The sequence below is a fragment of the Hylobates moloch genome, unplaced genomic scaffold, assembly GCF_009828535.3.
Source record: "Hylobates moloch isolate HMO894 unplaced genomic scaffold, HMol_V3 SCAFFOLD_11, whole genome shotgun sequence".
NCBI lineage: Eukaryota > Metazoa > Chordata > Mammalia > Primates > Hylobatidae > Hylobates > Hylobates moloch.
Genome location: NW_026652286.1, coordinates 13,393,305 through 13,414,255, shown reverse-complemented (window position 1 = coordinate 13,414,255; position 20,951 = coordinate 13,393,305). Strand labels below are relative to the sequence as shown.

Here is a 20,951-nt window from a genome sequence, read left to right as displayed (position 1 = left end):
ACCAAGTATAAACAAAATTCCATGTAAGGTCCCTACATATGTGAAGACAAGAATACTTAGTCTCTTAATTTAAAAAAAAAAGACATAATACAAATACCTTAAGTATTGGTAGAGCGAAGCATCGTTCATTCGATCTGTAACTGAAGTATGGTTAATTAATTATAATACCTTGGTAACCCTAACTTTATTCCTTTTCTTCTTCTTCTTTTTTTTTGGGGGGGGGGACAGAGTCTTGCTCTGTCGCCCAGGCTGGAGTGCAGTGGCATGATCTCGGCTCACTGCAACCTCCGCCTCCCAGGTTCAAGCGATCCTCCTGCCTCAGCCTCTTGATTAGCTACAGGCGCCTGCCACCATGCCCAGCTAATTTTTGTATTTTTAGTAGAGACGGGGTTTCGCCCTCTTGGCCAGGCTGGTCTCAAACTCCTGACCTCAAGTGATCTGCCTGCCTCGGTCTCCCAAAGTGTTGGGATTATAGGCGTGAGCCACCGCGGCTGGCCTCATTTTCTATTTCACAGTGATGCTTAAATTTTTCCATTTGTAAAAAGCGATCTAGGGATTATCTTTATGAACTACATGTATGTTGCCAGTGATAAAAGCAGTGGATTAACCATTCACCTTGCTAGTGTTGTTAAGCCATCAGTATGTTTTACATCACTTTTTAATATGCTCTTTCAAGAGTACCAAGAGTGAAATATTGTACTTTGGATCAGAATCAGTAAGAAAATAATTGGCTTAATAATTACTCTATAAATCAATCTTTTGTGGTTTTGGACTGTGACCTTGAAACGAAAGTTAAAGATTGTACCCTAAATCAGACCACAGCGACTGAAGGTTCCTTCTTATGTAAGTATCTGGTTCCAGTTCAAGTTTCAGTCTGCATGGAGGACAAGCTAATATACCATTTTTAAAAAATAACTTTTTTGCTTATGACATTGGGGAACATCTGAGGCTTTTATAGAAAGTAAGCTTTTCATTAGTTTTTAGTTCAATTCAACTGTTACAAATTGAGTACCTGTCTGTTGTGTATGGCGGACTGTCTTGGGTGCCATAATGTAAGGCAGAGTGCCATGGTGATCCAGAAGGCAAAATTTTGTCTGATAGGAGGTCAGCCACGAAGTTTCATGAACGAGGTAGCATTTGAGATTGTTTTGAAGATTAGATAGGATTTTGATTTTTAATAGGTAAAATGGGGCAGGAGAAGGACATGAGTATAGGCACAAAGGTGGAACATGTTAGGTGTGTTGAAACTATAAACAGTCACTCTTTCCTGAATGAGAAGAATAGAGTTTGGAAAGGTTCATGGAGTAAATGCTTGAGTAGGAGTGAAAAGCTTTCTTCACTTTTGAGAAATGTGGTCTGGGATATATTGAGTAGAAACACTCCTCTTGGTGATAAATAGAAAAAGCGAGAACTAGGGGTTGGGAATAGCAAAAGGAAAGTCAGGCGGTTCTCAGAGGAGAAGCAGAACTTGCATTGAAACCGGGGAGTAGAGGAAGCCAAGACGAGGTCATCCTGGGCCCTAAAACTCCCTGCCTGGTGGCTGAACTGTGAGAGGGTGAGGCTAATGGGATTTGCCGAGGCATGAAATTGTCATGGGCAGAGCTAAGGCTGCATAACCCTGGTGACCCAGGGAGGGAACGGATTGAGGAATACAAGGTTACCTAAACTCTTTTCACAAGAATCCAAGTCACCATGGGTCTCTGGAACCACAGCGGGACCATGAGGCAGTCCGCAGCACTGAGTCATATAATTTGAAGAACAATGAAGATTCGAATGGAGAACCAGGCCCCCGGGCAAAGGACTGCAAAGCAAATACATATTCTCTACATCCTAAGAAAGCAAATGTCTAAGGCAGCTTTTTAAACAGTGGGGAAGAGAGTTCTGAAAAAGGATGACAAGTCGAAAGTAATATAATTTCTGTTAGTATTAATTTTAGTTCTGGCAAATATATCTATTTTAAATTCAGTGTACTCTTTATAGGTTTTTTTTTTTTTAAATGAGTTTTAGAAAGTGTTTTCTAAGTTTTAGAAAGAGCTTTCATAAGTTTGTCGAGTTATCGTTTCTAGCCTAGCTTTTCTCCATCCTTCTTAGGTCATTTAGCTATGAGTTCCAATACCGTGGAGCCTGTGAGAAGCCATACAGTTGGGGAAGGACTGTTGTACTCATTTAGCCATTTGGTGACCATTAAGGAATGATTTGAGATTTTTTGAGTAGGTGAGTGGGGAGTATGTAGATTGTCTTGTTGGACAGGAAGTGGAAAGCCAGTTAGGGGGGGCTTCAGGGCTATTCCTGCTGAGAGCCCATGAGTATTGTAGCCTAGGCAGTGGCGGTTGATATATTAATGGGCAGTGTTTACAGGTGCCTTTTAACAAGGTCATGTTAATAAGTTTTATAACTATCCAAAGTGGTGAGCCACACCATGGTGAAATGGACAAATAATATAATACGAGTCATAGAGAGACTGTCCCCTGAGTACCTGAGGACACAGGTGCAGCCTTTCTTGCTGTCATTCTCTGCATTTTGCCAAGAGTTGGAGAAGTTGGGCCGGTTGCATGGGTGGGAAAGGCTTTCCCACTCACGCAGGTCCAGCAAGGGAGTTCAGGCACAGGGCCTTGGGGAAGGCCTAAATTCAAGCTGGTGTCAGGGTATGGCCTCACTGTGCCCATTTCCCAACCTTTGTTGGTCTCTACCCATAGGTGGGGTAAAGTTGCCTGATAAACACAGGGTGACACAAAATCAGAATTATGTGATAGAGGCTACATCCAGGAGCTGCCCATGGCAGGATTGTATCTCCTATCCTGTTGATGGAGTCAAGAGCACAACTTTTTGAGCCAAAGGAGACAACCAGCTTCCAACCTATAGCTGAGTTTTGGTCCTGGCCACATGGCCAGTCATCTAAATATGACCTTAGGCTATTTGAAATGATGATAAGAGGGAGTCATTCAGCCAAAAGCAAAATATTGACACAACACTGGGACTGGATTAAGTCTGTTGGTATCAGTGATTTGGTACAAGGTTATTGCTTAAGTTGCCCTATTCAGTTTGGTTTTTATTTTGCCTCATAGAATTAGGGATATAAAAATACTTCTAAGGTTCAAGGCCAATGATAAATTCAATGGAAGAAAAATTGCTCATAGAAAAGAAGTATGAATAATGAGAATAGTTCAATAATTAGATATTAAGATTAATGCAGAATTTATCATAAAGCTTTTGAGCATTAACTGAAAGAAATTTCAAAATGCTTGCCATCCTTGCCTTGGTTAACATGGAAGATAATTTAATCTTAGATTCATTACATTTGGCATTGTAGGGCTTTCATTTTGAACCATAGATTTTTTGTTATTGTTGTTTATATCTAGAAAGTCTCAGAACTCAAAGTGTATCTGAGATAATTCAGAAGGCAGCATGGGAGATACTTTTTGTTTTTTCTGATCTTGCTCTGTTGCCCAGGCTGGATTGCAGTGACACGATTGCAGCTCACTGCTGCCTCAACCCCCTGGGCCAAGCAGTCCTCCCACTTCAGCCTCTTGGAGTAGCTGGGACTACAGGCACATGCCACCATGCTTGGCTAATGTTTTAATTTTTTTTTTTTGTAGAGACACGTCTCGCTGTGTTGCCCGGGCTGGTCTCAAACTCCTGGGCCCGAGCGATCCTCTCACCTTGGCCTCCTCCCAGAGTGCTGGGATTATAATAGGCATGGGCCACTGTGCCCAGTTGGAAGTGCTTATTTGAAGAATTTCCCGTGCTGTTGGTTTTGTAGAAATGTGTTGCTTTTTGTAAACAGCAAATGATTGATTCCTCCCCTGGAGTGGGGGAATGAGGAGGAATAGAATTAATTCAATATTTCAGTTAGTTAATGTTCTAGCACATTTATTTTATAATGCAATATTTCCTTGGGAGTACGAAGTAATACTGTATAAGACAAGACACTAACTTGTTATGCAGAAGGGAAAAAAAAGATATTATTACCTAAAACAGATGTGAAGATTTATGGTTGGCCATAGGGCCTGGGAAATTAAGAACTGTTCAGTTAGGGAGAACTTGTTTCATAAGAGTAGAGGCTTCACTCCTAAGTAGGGGGAAAGGCAGAATTTTGTGGTAACTGTGTACAGAGTGCTTTGTACTTCAAATTTCAGAATGAAGTTTACAGCCCATTCCTGTGTTATATGTTACTGCCCCTAGTCAGTGTCTATTGTATTTATTACTGCAGGGCCGTCTTTTTTCCTATCCTGACACTCACCGCCATCGCCTGGGACCCAATTATCTTCATATACCTGTGAACTGTCCCTACCGTGCTCGAGTGGCCAACTACCAGCGTGACGGCCCCATGTGCATGCAGGACAATCAGGGTAGGCCTAAAGACATTGGGCTCCCCCTGCGTGGGCAGAGGGCATGTGGAGCAGATGGGCGGGAAGCCAGGCCAGTGGCACTCAAGCTGGCCCCGCAGGACCTCCTGCTTGGTGAAGGTGCTCCCCAGGTGCTGCTAACTGGGCGCTTTTTTGCCCAGCAGTGAAGATTTAGGCTGCCTGAGGACTCTCCGTGCTTTTTATCTATTTTATATATCTTATTGAGCGTTTCCACCTCAGATGTTACTTGTACCAGTAATTAAAAGCAGGGAGAAGGATCTTTCACACTGGCTAGAGTACAGTAACATCCAGCTTGGGAGTTAGGTTTTGAAGACACTTCACCAAAATGGACAATTCCTTAACTCACTGTGAAATCACCAAGTCTTAGACCCTTGGAAGTGCGAAAGCCAAGAGTTGGAGTCTTCTGTTTCTCTTTGCAGTTCTGTTTTGGCCCCGCAGGAGCAGGTCTAGCTAGAATTTGGAGGGGAGCTAGAATTAGCAGGGAAGGCTGGGGAGAAGAGAGTAGGGGATGCAGAGCAAGTCAAAGGATTCCCCTCCCTTCATTTTTTCCTAAGTGAATAAAGTCAGGTGAATCAACTTACCACTTTTTGTTTTTTGGAACTCATTTATCAAACTTAGGATCTTTTTCTTTTAACTACTTTTTTTTTGGTGTATACAAACAGCCTCTAGTTCTAATTACTTTTTCTAATAAGTCAAGCAGAATGCTTGATTAAAGTTTTTTCCTTTTACTATTCCACAGTTTAATATAGATCTTAGTTATTTTCTTTTCCCATTTAGGACACGTGTTTTAGTAATATAGACTGCATGCATTGATCCCTTTAGAAATTTTACAGATGATTTATATTTATAGCCACAGAGGTCTATATTCAAACAAAGTTTATTTTTCTGTGATAAAAATAACACAAGTGTCCTAAAGAAAATTTGGAAAATATAGGAAAAAGAAGAAAAAAGAAAAATTCCCATATAGTTCCAACACCCAAAGGTCATAGCTATTACATTTTGCTATATTTATTTATCTATTTATTTATTTTTTAGACAGAGTCTCACTCTGTTGCCCAGGCTGGAGTGCATTGCATGATGTTGGCTCACTGCAGTCTCTGCCTCCGGGTTCAAGAGATTCTCATGCCTCAGCCTCCCGAGTAGCTGGAAGTATAGGAGTGTGCCACCATGCCAGCTAATTTTTGTATTTTTAGTAGAGACAGGGTTTCATTGGCCAGGCTGGTCCTGAACTCTTGACCTCAGGTGATCCCCCCACTTTGGCCTCCCAAAGTGCTGGGATTACAGGCATGAGCCACCGCGCCTGGCCTGATTTTAAAAGTAGGGCATTTGGGCTATGACCTTGAAGCTCCATGAAAGAGCTTAATTGTTCCTGTGGTCAGTGCCTTAAAGACAACTCCCACTTTGAGTAAAAGTCAGAGCTCATTTGGAAGTAGGATTTTAAAAATTAACTAGGCACATTTCAAAGAGCTAGTTCTTAATGAAGAAAACACTGTGATGGCTGGTTTTTGGAGCGTTTTGCTTTTCATGTAGATGTGACTGATCTGTTGAATTTGTTGAGCGAATAATTGGGCTCTATAATAGTATGGTGTTCTTCCTTCCCCTCCACACACACTTGGTGTCTTGATGAATGTCATCCATAGGCACCGCTTGATTATCCACTGTGGATAATCTATTATGGCAGTGAGCTGGCTAAAATTCCAACCCCAGATTGGTTTGCTCAAACCACTTAATGTGTTTCTGGGCCACTCCTGTTTAGGCAGTGTGTGCTTGGGTAATGAAAGCTTCTGCTAATGTAAGCCAAAGCATAGTTGAGAAAATAAATATGCCAAAATGAAAAAAAAAGCCTTATAATTTATTTCAAAAGTCATAGAAAATATTTTGATTGTATTTGTCACTGTTTCTTATAAGTCCAGATAAGTAAGTGCTGATATACAATTACCACATTTTTAAAAATTCTTTGTTTATTGGTCTGTGGAGGGTATGAAAGTGAAGCTACAATGGAACAAAGTCATCATCGTCAGTAAGGGAGAGATACCCTGAGAATCCTATAAACACTTTACGGAATAGCAAAGTAGAGTTCCGTAATGGAAATACTGTATATGCTGGGCTGGAGGAGACAAAAAACCCAGAGTTCCACCCCCATATCTACCCCTGGCTACTGTGTGACCTTGCAGCAGTCAGGTCCCATCACAGAGCTCCATGCTTGTGTCTGTAGATTCAAGGAGCAGAACCAGAACTTTCAGATTTCCCTCAAGAATTTTGTGATGCAGTGTTTGAATTGAGCCCAAGTCCAAATGACACAATTTTTCAAGTCAATTTTGAAATGTGTCTTTGAGCCTCATCCTTATATGGTGGCCAAGTCAAGCCTGTATAAACTTCTACATGTGCTGTAAGTCTCGGAAGACTTGATAGATGAGACCCTTTGAAGTGTCAAAAGGGACTTTGAGATTCATTCATAAAGTGTAGCAGCCTGTGCAAGCATTTAGCAGATGACAACGTTCCCTAAGAATCTTCATACTACCTGTAGCTAAATGCGGGAAATTAAGAATAATATGTATGCGTCGTGTTTATATCTGTGTATGTGTACGTGTGTATTTGATTACCACTTAAATTTATTTCACTCTCATCACAGTGATTATTTGCAGACTTACTTGACTTTTCTTATTCCTAAGTACATCTGGGTGGTTTTCTTTTGAAGGTGGTGCTCCAAATTACTACCCCAACAGCTTTGGTGCTCCGGAACAACAGCCTTCTGCCCTGGAGCACAGCACCCAATATTCTGGAGAAGCGCGGAGATTCAACACTGCCGATGATGATAACGTTACTCAGGTAATGACTGGTCTGCTGTGGAAGTCACCTGATAATTCTCCTTGTCAATGCCTGCATCATCCCCCTCCCCCCAAACGCCCAAACTGTCTGATATATCTTAAATCGAATTCAAGGAAGACTCATCTGTAATAGTAAATTGGGCCCCTTACTGGGTGGAGTTGAAGGGTTATATTACTCTGGTCTTTTGCCTCAGGTATGGAGACTCCTTCTCAGTTTCTTCAAACTTATTGAAGGGATACGGGAGGGGGGCATTGGGGAAACAGTGATCTCGTGGGAATTTAAGAAATGAGCATGTACAGCTTATGTGGAGACAAATCTAAGAATCTGGGCCGGACAGCCCAGGTTCAAGGACTAGAACTAGGATCCAAAATAGCTCCAGGAGCCTCGGCCACAAGAGTGTGGGCGTTTCCACTGCAGCGCTCGCCCTTCACGTGGCTTATTCTCCATCTGTCTGCTTCTGCTTGCCAATGCTAATTGATTATTTTTACCACGGCTTCCTGTTTTCTCCTATCTGAGTCAGAGCTTCTGTTTTATCATTGTTGCGGCTCTTCCACAACAATGGAAAACTCTCCTTTATGGCATCCAGCTCTCCTTTATGGCATCTTTCTCCATGTATTACTTTTTTTTTTTTTTGGACCACCTTTTACTCCTTCTCTCAACATGTCTATCTCTAGATTCTAGAGAGATGGAATCCTATTGACTTGGCTAATCTTTTCACCCCAGGCTGCACCATTGGCCTTGGTCAGCCTCTAGTTAACTGCCCCAGGGCAAGTGCTCATCCTCTTTCCAGTCGCCTATGGCTGCCCTAAGGGCTGTTTCAGCACATGCTATGAAGGAGGCCCTTGGACTTGGAAGGGAAGGGCCTGTGGATGGGCAGCTGCCTCCTTAATGTGTCCAGTGCAACTTATACCACACACAATAAAATAATAAAGTTAAAGGTGTAGTTGTTCTAGAGCTCTGTTTGTGCAGTTAGTGTTAAACTTAGTATTTAAATTAGATTAGAACCTATTTCTAGTTTCTCAGTTTGTGAATGTGGTTTCCAAGTAAAAAATACTTAAATACATGAATTAATTCACTGTGAGGATATCTTTGCTTGAAAAGCATTTATATATACGTGTGTATATATACATATATATATATACACACGTATATATATACATATATATAAAAAAGAAATTACATTATTGTGGGATATAAACCATTTTTAGATGAGCTTAAAATGTTTCCGGCAAACCTTTTATGTAACTGCATTATTTTTGGTGTTGCAGATGACACCAAGTATATTACAGTACATTCACTGCCTCTCAAAGAATTTTGCCTGTGTGAGGTCAATACAGGTATTAAACCAGCTCATACAACCCCTACAAAAATTAATGAGGCTATTGCTTACACATGAAAATTTATTACGTGCTCATCCTTATTTTATTGAGAGAATTTCTTATCACTATATAGGATACAGTGTTATTTTTAAGTAATCACAATACTATTGTTATAGATTCATAGCATAATTCTGTGATGATGTATCACATGGGAAGTACATAAGAAGGTCCAGATTTATGCTCTTAAAAATGATTCACTTGGGCTTGCATCTGTCTATGGCAGACTAGCATGTATCATACTTACCATTTCATGGAGAACATTGAAAAGGTAGGTTAAATACATAAAGCACTTGTTTGAAGGCTTTGGAGAGCTAACAAAGCAACAAGGATTTAAGGGACCAAGATCAAAGATAGAGAAGAAGTGCAGAAAAAAAAGTGCAGAGAAGTAAGCTTGACATTTGGTTTCCTTTCCTCTTAAGGTATTTGTTAATTTGTAAGCACTGATCCAGAAGCTGAGTGATGTTTACAGCAGTCTCATGAGTCTGAAGGGACAAAAATTGGAATTCAAGGTCTGCTAAGAAGCAGAGCCTCTAGATACACTCAAGGCTTTCAGTTGAAATCCCTAAAGGGCCATGCCTAGGAATAAGGGCAAACATGAAATAAACTTGCTCTCACAAAACATGAAACACAACTTTGCCTCTGCTCAGTCTCAGATTGGATTAAGGTGATCTCTCTCTACGCCATCTGTCAGAAGCAAACAAAATTTTATTTGGTGGAAAATAGAACCTTAAATGATTCTAGACCTTTTTAGATGGAAATGTTCAGCATTCAACAATAAATGACCAGGCACCTAACACATTAAGAACTTATGACTGAAAATGAAGAGGGAGAAAAAACCCCCTACAAACTGACAGTAGAAACAAACCTACTGGCGGCTTAAATAATGGAACTGTCAGATACAGGTTTTAAAATGACTGATTAATAGGTTTAAGAAAATAGATGACAGCATGAAGAATTTAGTAAGAGAACTTTAAGCCATAGAAAAAGAGTTGAATGGACATAACTAGAAAATGTGACAACTGAAATTAGAATTTAGTAGATGGCTTTTAAAGGAGGTTAACGTGGCTGAAGAGAAGATTAGTGAATTGGAAGATAGAACAATAGATGTTATCAAGACTGCTTCATCTGATGAGTCATAGTGAAAAATTATAATACAAGGAAATCCAATGAGAAATTACACATGCAATAATAGATGGAAGAATCATAGACACAATAATTGGAAAGAGGCTTTAAAATAAACATACATATTTAAAGAAATAAAAAAAAGGAATATTATTAAGACAATAGGATATGAGGAGAAAAACAAACAGGTAGATTTGAAAAAGAACCAAATAATATTTTCTAGAAACAAAAATTACAATCCGTGAAATAAAAACTCAACAGATATAGTGATCCAGTTGATGTTTTTGCACAATATGTCAAATACAGCTGAAGAGAGAATTAGTGAATTGGAGATGGGTCTGAGGAAATCCCCAGGATATAGTACTTTGATTAGATTGTGTTAATCCAAAATGTCTGATTAACTTTGGTATCAGGTTTAAACTTTACTCAAAAATTTAAAAACATAATTATAGCCTGATATTTGATGACTTAGGGAAATGATGCATCTCTTAATATTTTATGAAGTTGATACTTTGGATAATTGGATATTATTGGACTTCATAAACATTAATAGAACAGCACATAGAACAGAGTCTGGCACATTATAGATATTCAATATTTGTTGAATGAGTGGAATGAGTGAATGAAATGTAATAATAAAATCATAGCTACAACCTTTTGATTTCAGAATTGGGCAGAGGCTGCTCGGATTCACATACCTGATACTAAGCTCCTATTTTTCATTTTAATTTATGGATATTTATTTTAGAGGTAAACCCAATAATCTAGCAAAATATCACTAGTAATATGTCTTGCTTAAGAAATATTGGCTTCTGAATAACTACAGATATACATGTATAAATGAGGTAGTTTTTAAGATATATTATCTATATATAGGTATAATTACCTATCTATGTATCAAATTATATCTCTAGCTAAATTAGTTAGTTTTTATTTTCCTCCATGGTTCTGGGTGAATTGAACAAAGGTACATTCAAAGGCAGCTTGCACATTTTAGACTTGTCAGTATTAAGAATATGGTGAAGTTTTAAATTGTAGATCTATTTATAAGAGATTTATAGCAGTTACTATAAAGGATGTTATTAGAAAGCAGTTATGAGCTATTAACAAATGAATTTTACTTATTTTGTGTTCTTACAAAAAGTGAAGAACACAACCCAAATTTAAAATTTAAAATTATTCTTCTAAAGTTTTTTTTATCATTGATTTCCTAAGTGTTGTAGTAGGTGAATTTTGTTGGTGATAAACTGGTGATTCGATTCTCTGCACTTGCTCTTTTCTCTGAGCAGGTGCGGGCATTCTATGTGAACGTGCTGAATGAGGAACAGAGGAAACGTCTGTGTGAGAACATTGCCGGCCACCTGAAAGATGCACAAATTTTCATCCAGAAGAAAGCGGTGAGTCTTTGTAAGCTGAAGGGTGCCCTCTGCTGGCTTGGGAAGACAGTGCAGCTGTGTGGGAGAACCCTAAAAAGAAAGTGTCATTTCTATTTTACTTGACTTAAGAGAACTTAAAAAAAAAAAAACAAAAAAAAAACACTAGTAATCCCCAACCAACTTCTGATTATTTTCTTTCCATGTTTTATCTGGTCTGGCATATCCATCGTCCTTAGCTGTTTGTCCAGTGTGTACTAATTTAGTAGTGTTCAGAGTGAATTTTGTCCTATGCTGTTTAATTCGGCTACAGCCAAGTTCTGTGCAAGAGAGTAAATGTGCAATATCAAAATGCGAGTCCTGCTGCAATTCTACTTAAACTTTGGATGATAATAAATATATCAGCCAGTGTGATGGCATGCACCTGTAGTCCTAACTACTTGGGAGGTTGAGATGGGAGGATCGCTTGAGCCCAGGAATACAGGGCCAGCCTGGATAACATAGGGAGACCCTGTCTCTAAAATCAGTCAATCAGTCAGTCAGTCTGTCTGTCTTTCTTTTTTGCATTTTTTATGGTTTAAAACCTGCCTAAAGACTTAATGTCATGATACCTTGATCCTCCTTCAGATGCAAACTAGAAATTTGCATGATTTCTGGAATAAGAACTGCAATGCTTCCAAAAGGCAGGCTAGACTTCTGTGCTAAGGTGCTGGGGTATTTCTGATGGCTGCTCGTCGAGCTGCATGAAGCCCTCTCACTTCTGGTTTCCTGGCCTGTCCCAGAGCTAAGCTTTTTGCAAATCTAGAAATCCCCCTTTTTCCTTGGCCCCTAGTTGCTGCTTCTCTGTTCCTAGGGGCAGCTGGACTAGCAGCTGTCTGGGCTGTGTCGAAGAGCCTGGGTTCAAGTATCAGCAGAGAGCTTGACAGGCACTCTGTGTGGTAGGCAGGGCAGGATTTATCTCCTTTTACTGGAGAGAATGGATAAGACAGCTTGCAAGTAGCAGAACTGGGCTGGAACCCTTGGCATTCTCTTTTCACATATGCTGAAACTGTAAGGCTTTTATGGGTTCCCAATGCCCTGCCTCCTCTTGTCCACTGGGGAATTCCTGCCTGAAATATGTGGAGTTGTGCTGCATGTACCAGTGTTCTTGTATCCTTCACATTAACTTTAGGATGTGTCTGGGCCCGTTTCTCAATGTAAATCGCTGTAATTTGTTAAGTGCTTACTCTGAGGTCAGCTCTTTCGATGCAGTAAATGCAGCTCACTTCTCAGCATTTTTCTCACAGCATCCTGTGAGGTAGGTTGTGTGGGTTTTTTTTTTTTTTTTTTTTAAGATGGAGTCTTGTTCTGTCACCCAGACTGGAGTGCAGTGGCATGACCTCGGCTCACTGCAACCTCTGCCTCCTGGGTTCAAGAGATTTTCCTGCCTCAGCCTCCCCAGTAGCTTGGACTACAGGCATGCCCCACCATGCCCGACTAATTTTTGTGTTTTTAGTGGAGTTGGGGTTTTGCCATGTTAGCCAGGCTAGTCTTGAACTCCTGACCTCAGGTGATCCACCCACCTCGGCCTCCCAAAGTGCTGGGATTACAGCCACTGCGCCTGGCCTAGGTTGTATGGGTTTTTTTTCCCCCAACAATAAGCAATTCTCTAATTCTTTGACAGTAACTGTGTGTCCTATAACTCAATTCAGTTCTAACGGTAACTCCTGGAGCTAGAGTCAGAACCCAAAGATTTAGGGGTCATTTCCCACTTTAGATGACAAATGAGGTACCCTGGCTATGCACACTTGCGCAGATTCTGACTGCAAATTAGGGATTCGCGCACCCTTTCCTCAGGTTTGATAATTTGCTGGAAAGACTCATAGAACTCAGGAAAATGATTTACTTATGATTATCGATTTATTATAAAGAATACAACTCAGGAATAGCCAAATGGAAGAGGGGCATGGGGGAAGGCCTCAGAGCTTCTGTGCCTCCCTGGGTGGACCACCCTTCCAGCTCCTGGATATGTGCACCAATCCAGACACTGCCTGACCTTGCCAGTTGTAGGTTTTTCTGGAGGTTTTATAACATAGGCATGATTGATGAAATTATTGGCTATGGGTGATTGAACACAATCTCCAGCCCCTCTCCCCTCCCTGGAGGTTTGGGGGTGGGGCTAGAAGTTCTAACCTTCTGATCGCATGCTTGTTCTTCCTGGTGCCAGCCTCCATCGGGAAGCTATCTAGGCCCCCATGAATCATCTTAGTAGTATATAAAAGACAGTAAATTCAAAGGGTTTTAGATCTGTGTCAGGAATGGCGGACAAAGACCAACTAGTATTTTTTAAATTATACTGATTAAGTGTCATTTTCTTGCGCATTTCGTCAGAGGGACATAAGCTCAGATAAGTTAAGTGACCTATCCGAGGTTGCTCAGCCAGTATATGTCAGAGCGTTCACTGGACCTGCATCTTAACTCTGAGGCTGGCATTGTTAAATACCTGTAGTACTGCCTCCTGCTGAAACATCTTTCCTCCCCTATGGAATAAACACTGGAAAACCGCAGTCACTGGGGAGTGATATAGTAGGGAGTTAGAGTAATGCTTGCATTTATTTTCCTTTGGCCTTAGGTCAAGAACTTCACTGAGGTCCACCCTGACTATGGGAGCCACATCCAGGCTCTTCTGGACAAGTACAATGCTGAGAAGCCTAAGGTAAGCTGGGAGCAGCCTGGCCATGCAGAGGCTCTGTGTGCTGGGTTGGAGTAGGCCTGACTTAGTTACCACTTAGCATTACAGTCTGCAGGGGCCACTACCTGCCACTGTTAGATTTCTTAAGCAGCTGTGCAGAGATTCATTTGAGAGATAAAGAACTCACTGGCAAAACACATACTCTTCATTTTAGCCCTGGGCAATTTAAGACAGTTAAAGTGAATGAATTCTGAATTATTATTTTCATTTGCATACATATTAAAACTAAGTAAGTATCACGTTGCTGCCTATGAGGTGATTAACCTGCCCATCTTGTTCTTTTAAAACAGAATGCGATTCACACCTTTGTGCAGTCCGGATCTCACTTGGCTGCAAGGGAGAAGGCAAATCTGTGAGGCCGGGGCCCCGCGCTTGTGCAGCGAAGCTTAGTGTTCACCCGTGTAACCCGCTCATCACTGGGTGAAGATTCTCCTGTGCTAGATGCACAAATGCAAGCTAGTGGCTTCAAAATAGAGAATCCTGCTTTCTGTAACAGATCGTGTAACAATTTTAATGCTATTTCCCCAGGGGTAAATGAAGGTTAGGATTTAACAGTCATTTTTTAAAAATTTGTTTGGACGATGATTGGATTATTCATTTAAAATGATTAGAAGGAAAGTTGCTAGCTAGAAATATGATTTTATTTGATAAACTTGGTTGAAATTATGTATGTTTACATATCACCTCATGGCCTATTATATTAAAATATAGCTATAAATATATAAAAAGAAAAGATAAAGATGATCCACTCAGAAATTTTTATTTTTCTAAGGTTCTCATAGGAAAAGCACATTTAATACACCAGTGTCGTCAGAAAATAACTTGAGCACCATCATGGCTTAATGTTTATTCCTGATAATAATTGATCAAATTCATTTTTTTTCACTTTTTCAGCACTGATTTCACAACAGATCAGTTTGTAATTGCTTACATTTTTACAATAAATAATCTGTACCTAAGAATAGAGATGGTATTTGATTTCTTTCGACTCTGTGTATAACTGTAAACTGCCACCAGACTCTTAATTTGAACATCATCATTTTCAGATGTTCTCAGAGATTTTTAAGATGTCCTTAAAAATGGAAATGCCAGTATCTACAGGACTCCGTGTTATTTGTTTAAATCTATAGCCTTTGGACAGCCTTCTGAGACACTGATAAAATAGCAAATGCCCTAACTTTGAAAATTACTTAAATCTCTTGTCCATTTGCTCACTTACCTATGATTGACTTTTTAAAATAAGGGGTTTAAAACCTATTTAAAACCTATTTAAACCTATTTTAAAACTTATTTCCCTATCATGGTTGAAAATCACATGGAAGACTTTAAAGATGAGTTCTGAATACTAAATGAAAATTTGTTTTCCTTGAAAATCTTTATTCTGTTCATATTCAAAACCAGTTTGTGCTGGGTGTGGTGGCTCATGCCTGTAATCCCAGCACTTTGGGAAGCCAAGGCAGGAGGATCACTTGAACTCAGGAGTTTGAGACCAGCCTGGGCAACATGGTGAAGCCCTGTCTGTACAAAAAATACAAAAATTAGCCAAGTGTGGTAATGCATGCCTGTAGTCCCAGTTACTAGGGAGGCTGAGGTGGAAGGATCTCTTGAGCCCAGGAGGTTGAGGCTGCAGTGAGCCGTGATTGCACCACTGCACTCCAGTCTGGGCAACAGAGTGAGACCTTGTCTCAGAACAACAACAATAACAACTAAAAACAAAACAAAAAACCAAACCAGTTTATACTTTCAGGAGTTCCTGAGTTACGGGTTTCAGGAAACCATTAGACCACTAGCAGACAGATACAAACTCATTCTTGGTCTTTTAGCTCAAATTTCTTTACTCCTCTGTGAAACTCTCCTGTCTGAATTCCCCCTGTATTTGAGTATGCTTTGAGACTGTTATATTTGTAGACATAGAAAATAGATTTATCGGACTGGGTGCAGTGGCTCATGCCTGTAAACCCAGCACTTTGGGAGGCCAAGGCAGGTGGATCACCTGAGGTCAGGAGTTTGAGATCAGCCTGGCCAAAGTGGTGAAACCCCATTTCTACTAAAAATACAAAAATTAGCTGGGTGTGGTGGCGTGTGCCTGTAATCCCAGCTACTCGTGAGGCTGAGGTGGGAGAATTGCTTGAACCCAGGAGGCGGAGGTTGTAGTGAGCTGAGATTGCGCCACTGCACTTTTTATTTGGAAAGGTGAGAACTTCTGGAGATGGTTGGTGGTGATGGTTGCACAACAATGTGAATGTATTTAATGCTACTGAATTGTACACCTAAAAATGGCTAAATGGTAAGTTTTGTGTATATTTTACCACACAAAAAAATTCAACGGTCCATTCTTAGTCCTTGTCTTACATGGCGTCTCAGCAGTGTTTGACACAGTTGGTCATTCACACTGCCTTCTTCATTATTTATTTATTTTAGAGATGGCATATCATTATGTTGCCCAGGGTGGCCTCTGCCTCCTAAGTAACTGGGACTACAGGCACATATCACCATGCCCAGCTTTCCTCCTCCTCCCTTTCTCCTCCTCCTCCTCATTCTTCTTCCTCCTCCTCTCTCTTCTTCTTCTTGTCCTTCTTGCCCTCATCCTCCTCCTTTTTTTCTTTTCTTCTTCCTTTTTTCTTCTCTCTTTTTAAAATAACAGCTTTATTGAGATATAATTCACATACCGTAAAAACCACCCATTTAAAGTGTACGAGTAAATGTTTTTTTGTATATTCACAGAATTGTGCAACCATCACCACAGTCAATTTTAGAGCATTTTCATCACCCCACAGGGAAACCTGTACCTATCAGCAGCCACTCTCCATTTCTTTCTTAACGTTGCCCCCAGCCCTCGGCCATATAAGATTTGCCTACTCTGCATGTTTCATTTAAATGGAAGCATATAGTATGTGGTCTTTTGTAACTGGCTTCTTTCACTTAGCATAATATTTTCAAGATTCTTACATATTGTAGCATCTATGAGTGCTTCATTTTTTTAATTGCCAAATAATATTCCATTGTATGGATTTACTATGTTTTATTTATCCGTTTATCATTTGATGGACATTTGGGCTGTTTCTACTTTTTGGCTATTATGAATAGTGCTGGTATGAAGATTTCTGTACATATTTTTGTGTGGACATAACATTTTCACTTCTTGCATTCTCATCTTAAAAGGTGTTTTTTGGGCCGAGCGTGGTGGCTCCCACCTGTAATCCCAGCACTTTGGAAGGCTGAGGTGGGCGGATCACGAGGTCAAGAGTTCAAGAGCAGCCTGGCCACTATGGTGAAACCCCATCTCTAATAAAAATACAAAAAAAAATTAGCTGGGCGTGGTGGCGGGCGCCAGTGATCCCAGCCAGTCAGGAGGCTGAGGCAGGAAAATTGCTTGAACCTGGGAAGCGGAGGTTGCAGTGAGCTGAGATTGCGCCACTGCACTCCAGCCTGGGTGACAGAGCGAGACTCTGTCTCAAAAAAAAAAAGGTGTTTTTCACCTACGCTCTGCCACAGCACTATCTAAAAATGTAAATATTAGACTCCTAATATTTAAAAATCTGTTCTTTTGCTGTGTCAAGCACCCTTGACATAAGTAACTCCATCTTAGAAAGAGACTCCATCTTAAATTTCATAGGGCACTTTGCGAACAGGGACAAGATGTTTGCTTAATAAATCAAGACTGCATCCAACCAGATGAGGACATCAAGCAGCACACTTTTCCACTATCAGTCCTCACTAGAGGATTGTGGCTATAAAAAGAACAGGACTTGCGCAGCTTGAAATGGCGGTCTTTTTTTTTTTTTTTTTTTGAGACGGAGTCTTGCTCTGTCGCCCAGGCTGGAGTGCAGTGGCGCAATCTCGGCTCACTGCAAGCTCAGCCTCCCGGGTTCACGCCATTCTCCTGCCTCAGCCTCTCCGAGTAGCTGGGACTACAGGCGCCCGCCACTACGCCCGGCTAATTTTTTTGTATTTTTAGTAGAGATGGGGTTTCATCGTAGTCTCGATCTCCTGACCTCGTGATCCGCCCGCCTCGGCCTCCCAAAGTGCTGGGATTACAAGCGTGAGCCACCGCGCCCAGCCGAAATGGCCGTTTTAACTAACACCATCTTGCTGTTAATCATGATAATCACCTGGCATCTGCCACTGAAGGCTCTCGGACTGCCTGGCCCAGACCAGGAGATTCTTTTTGCCTTAGTCGCTCTCCCTGAACTGATTCATTAACCCTTTCTTCCTATCCTTCTTCTTTTGATGTTCAATGTTACTTTGTTGTGGAATGTTTATAACATTTATATTTTAAGTATACTGTTATGTATGGTCTGCCGTATTGACTGACTGGTGGAGTGGCTTGAGCCTGTGTGCCTGCAGCTCTGACTACCGAGCAAATGGGAAGCACTGAGGCAAACTGCCTCCTTGGGAACTCCGTGCAGCTCATGGCTTTTGTGATTGAGATTACTTCAGTGAAAGTCAGACACTGTGGAAAGACACAAATGTGCACGGACCTGGTCATCTCTGACCTCATGCTGCTCGTGAGACTTGCTCTTCTAAAAGGAGGACTTGGTCTGGGCTTTTAGAAGCACTGTGAAGGATCGCCTAGTTTGTTTCAAATAAATGTCAGAATTTTGGTTTAAAAACACATTAATTCGGCCAGGCACGGTGGTTCATGCCTGTAAGCCCAGCACTTTGGGAGGCTCAGGAGGGGAGATCATTTGAGGTCAGGAGTTTGAGACCAGCCTGACCAACATGGTGAAACCCCATCTTTACTAAAAAACACAAAAACTTAGCTAGGTGTGGTGGTACACACCTGTAGTCCCACCTACTCAGGAGACTGAGGCAGGAGAATTGCTTGAACCCAGGAGGCAGAGGTTGCAGTGAGCCAAGATTGTGCCACTGCACACCAGCCTGGGCAACAGAGTGAGACTCAATCACGAAAAACCAAAACAAGACCAACCACATTAATGTTGTCTTTCCTGGACAAAGGGCATCACTCTGATTTGTGATTTGTACTACGGAAGTGTTTTAAGAACTGCTTAGCACTCATTTTTCTGGGAGAAAAGCCACAAGCAAGCTACTTGGGCCATTTCTTTGCCTCTTAGTTCATGGCATTACCAAAGGGCAAAGGGCCAAATTCCACTTTAAACTCTCTGGTAAGCCAAATCGAAGGCCTTAACATTTTTTTGTTTTGTTTTAATCAGTGCTTTTAAAGATGTGAAGGGTTAGTGGAAGTCAACTTAAAAAGTTCTGTATAATTCTTTTTTTTTTTTTTTTTTTTTTTTAGGTGGATTCTCACTCTCCTGCCCAGGCTGGGGTGCAGTGGCATGATCTTGGGCTCACTGCAACCTCCACCTCTGTAATAGCTTGAATCAAGTTCAAGTGATTCTCGTGTCTAAGCCCCCGAGTAGCTGGGATTACAGATGCACCCCACCATGTACAGCTAATTTTTGTATTTTTAGTAGAGACAGAGTTTCACCATGTTGGCCAGGCTGGCCTCGAATTCCTGACCTCAAGTGATCTGCCCACCTTGGCCTTTCAAAGTACTGGGATTGACAGGTGTGAGCCACTGCACGTGGCCAGCTCTGTGTAATTTTGAACCTCTGAAAAATGTAAACAATCACATATTAATATATGGCAAGTTTGCTATGGAAAGTTCTATTGCAGATCCTTTTAACAAAGCAAGTACTTATTCCCTCATTTGACTATTTGATAAGTGAATTTTGCATTATCTATTGCTTTAATTTTTTGTTGTTTTGCTTTGGTATTGTTTGCTCAAAGTGTAATATTTTATTTATTTTTTTGAGACAGTGTCTCACTCTGTCACTTAGACTTGAGTGCAGTGGCACCATCACAGCTTACTGCAGCCTCAACCTCCTGGGCTCAAGTGATCCTCCCACCTCAGCCTCCCTAGTAGCTGGGACTGTAGGTGCACACCCCCACGCCTAGCCAATTTTTGTAATTTTTGTAGAGATGGGGGTTTCATCATGTTGGCCAGGCTAGTCTCGAACTCTTAAGCTCAAGCAATCTGCCTGTCTTTGCCTCCCAAAGTTCTGGGATTACAGGTGTGTGCCACGGTGCTGGGCCAAGTGTAGCATTTTAAACAGTCCCTTGTATTTTCTGTCCTTCAATGAATTGTATTATGGAGCTATATGTTTAAGTAAAACTCTTACTTTAAAGAGTGTGGTGAATTGGACAGTGATCCCCAAGAAGATATATCCATATTCTAATCCCTGGAACCTGTGAGTGTGACTCATTTGGAAAAAGGATCTTTGCAATGTCGTAAGTTACAGATCAAGAGGGGGCTGGCTGTGGTGGCTCACGCCTGTAATCCCAGCACTTTGGGAGGCCTGGGCATGAGAATCACCTGAGGTCAGGAGTTTGAGATCAGCCTGGCCAACATGGTGAAACCCTGTCTCTACTAAAAAATACAAAAAATTAGCCAGGCATGGTGATGTGTGCCTGTAGTCTCAGGTAGTTGGGAGGCTGAGGCTGGAGAATCACTTGAACCCGGGAGGCAGAGGTTGCAGTGAGCCAAGATTGTACTACTGCACTCCAGCCTGGGTGATAAGAGCAAAACTTCGTGTCAAGGAAAAAAAAAAAATCAAGAGGAAGTTATCCTGATTACTCAGATGGGGCCTAAGTGAAATAATAAGTGTCCTTCTAAGAGACGAAAGGGGAGAAGAAGGAGCAGGACATGTGAAGACCGAGGCAGAGATTGGAGTTTTGCAGCCACAAGCCATGAAATGCCTGGAGTCACAAGAAGCAGGAAGAAGGAAGGATTCTTTCTTCTTCTTTTTTTTCTTTTTTCTTTTCTTTTCTTTCTTTTTTTTTTTTTTTGGAAGGATTCTTTCTTAAAGCCTATGGCTTCCACGATTTCAGACTTGTTGCCTCCAGAAGGGTGAAAAGACATTTCTGTTGTTTTAAGTCACCAATTTTGATAATTTGTCACAGGCAGCCCTAGAAAGCTAATGCAAAGAGGATGCTAGTTAATGGTTTTTTGAAACGAAAATTTCTTGGGTAGCAAGAAGGATGAATGTTTTTGTTCTCTGAACTGCTTGGTGCCCAGGGAGTGGGAGGGAAAGCATCCACATCTAGACAGTGTGTTTCTCTGCAGTCCTGCCCACTTCTGCCTGTTTGTTCCACCCCAGTCCCTGCCATGCCCCTGAGATGCTTGGCT

General features: G+C 41.1%; 1 protein-coding gene across 1 annotated transcript in view; it reads left to right on the top strand.

The window, feature by feature from the left end:
• Positions 1-14,763, top strand: part of CAT (catalase) — a 38,380-nt gene extending 23,617 nt beyond the window's left edge. The window contains exons 9-13 of the mRNA XM_032166290.2: positions 4,211-4,349; positions 7,066-7,196; positions 10,987-11,094; positions 13,682-13,765; positions 14,092-14,763. Coding sequence (XP_032022181.1) covers positions 4,211-4,349; positions 7,066-7,196; positions 10,987-11,094; positions 13,682-13,765; positions 14,092-14,157 — 528 coding nt within the window. The 3' untranslated portion in view covers positions 14,158-14,763. The remainder of the gene's footprint in view (positions 1-4,210; positions 4,350-7,065; positions 7,197-10,986; positions 11,095-13,681; positions 13,766-14,091) is intronic.
• The last annotated feature ends 6,188 nt before the right edge of the window (positions 14,764-20,951 follow it).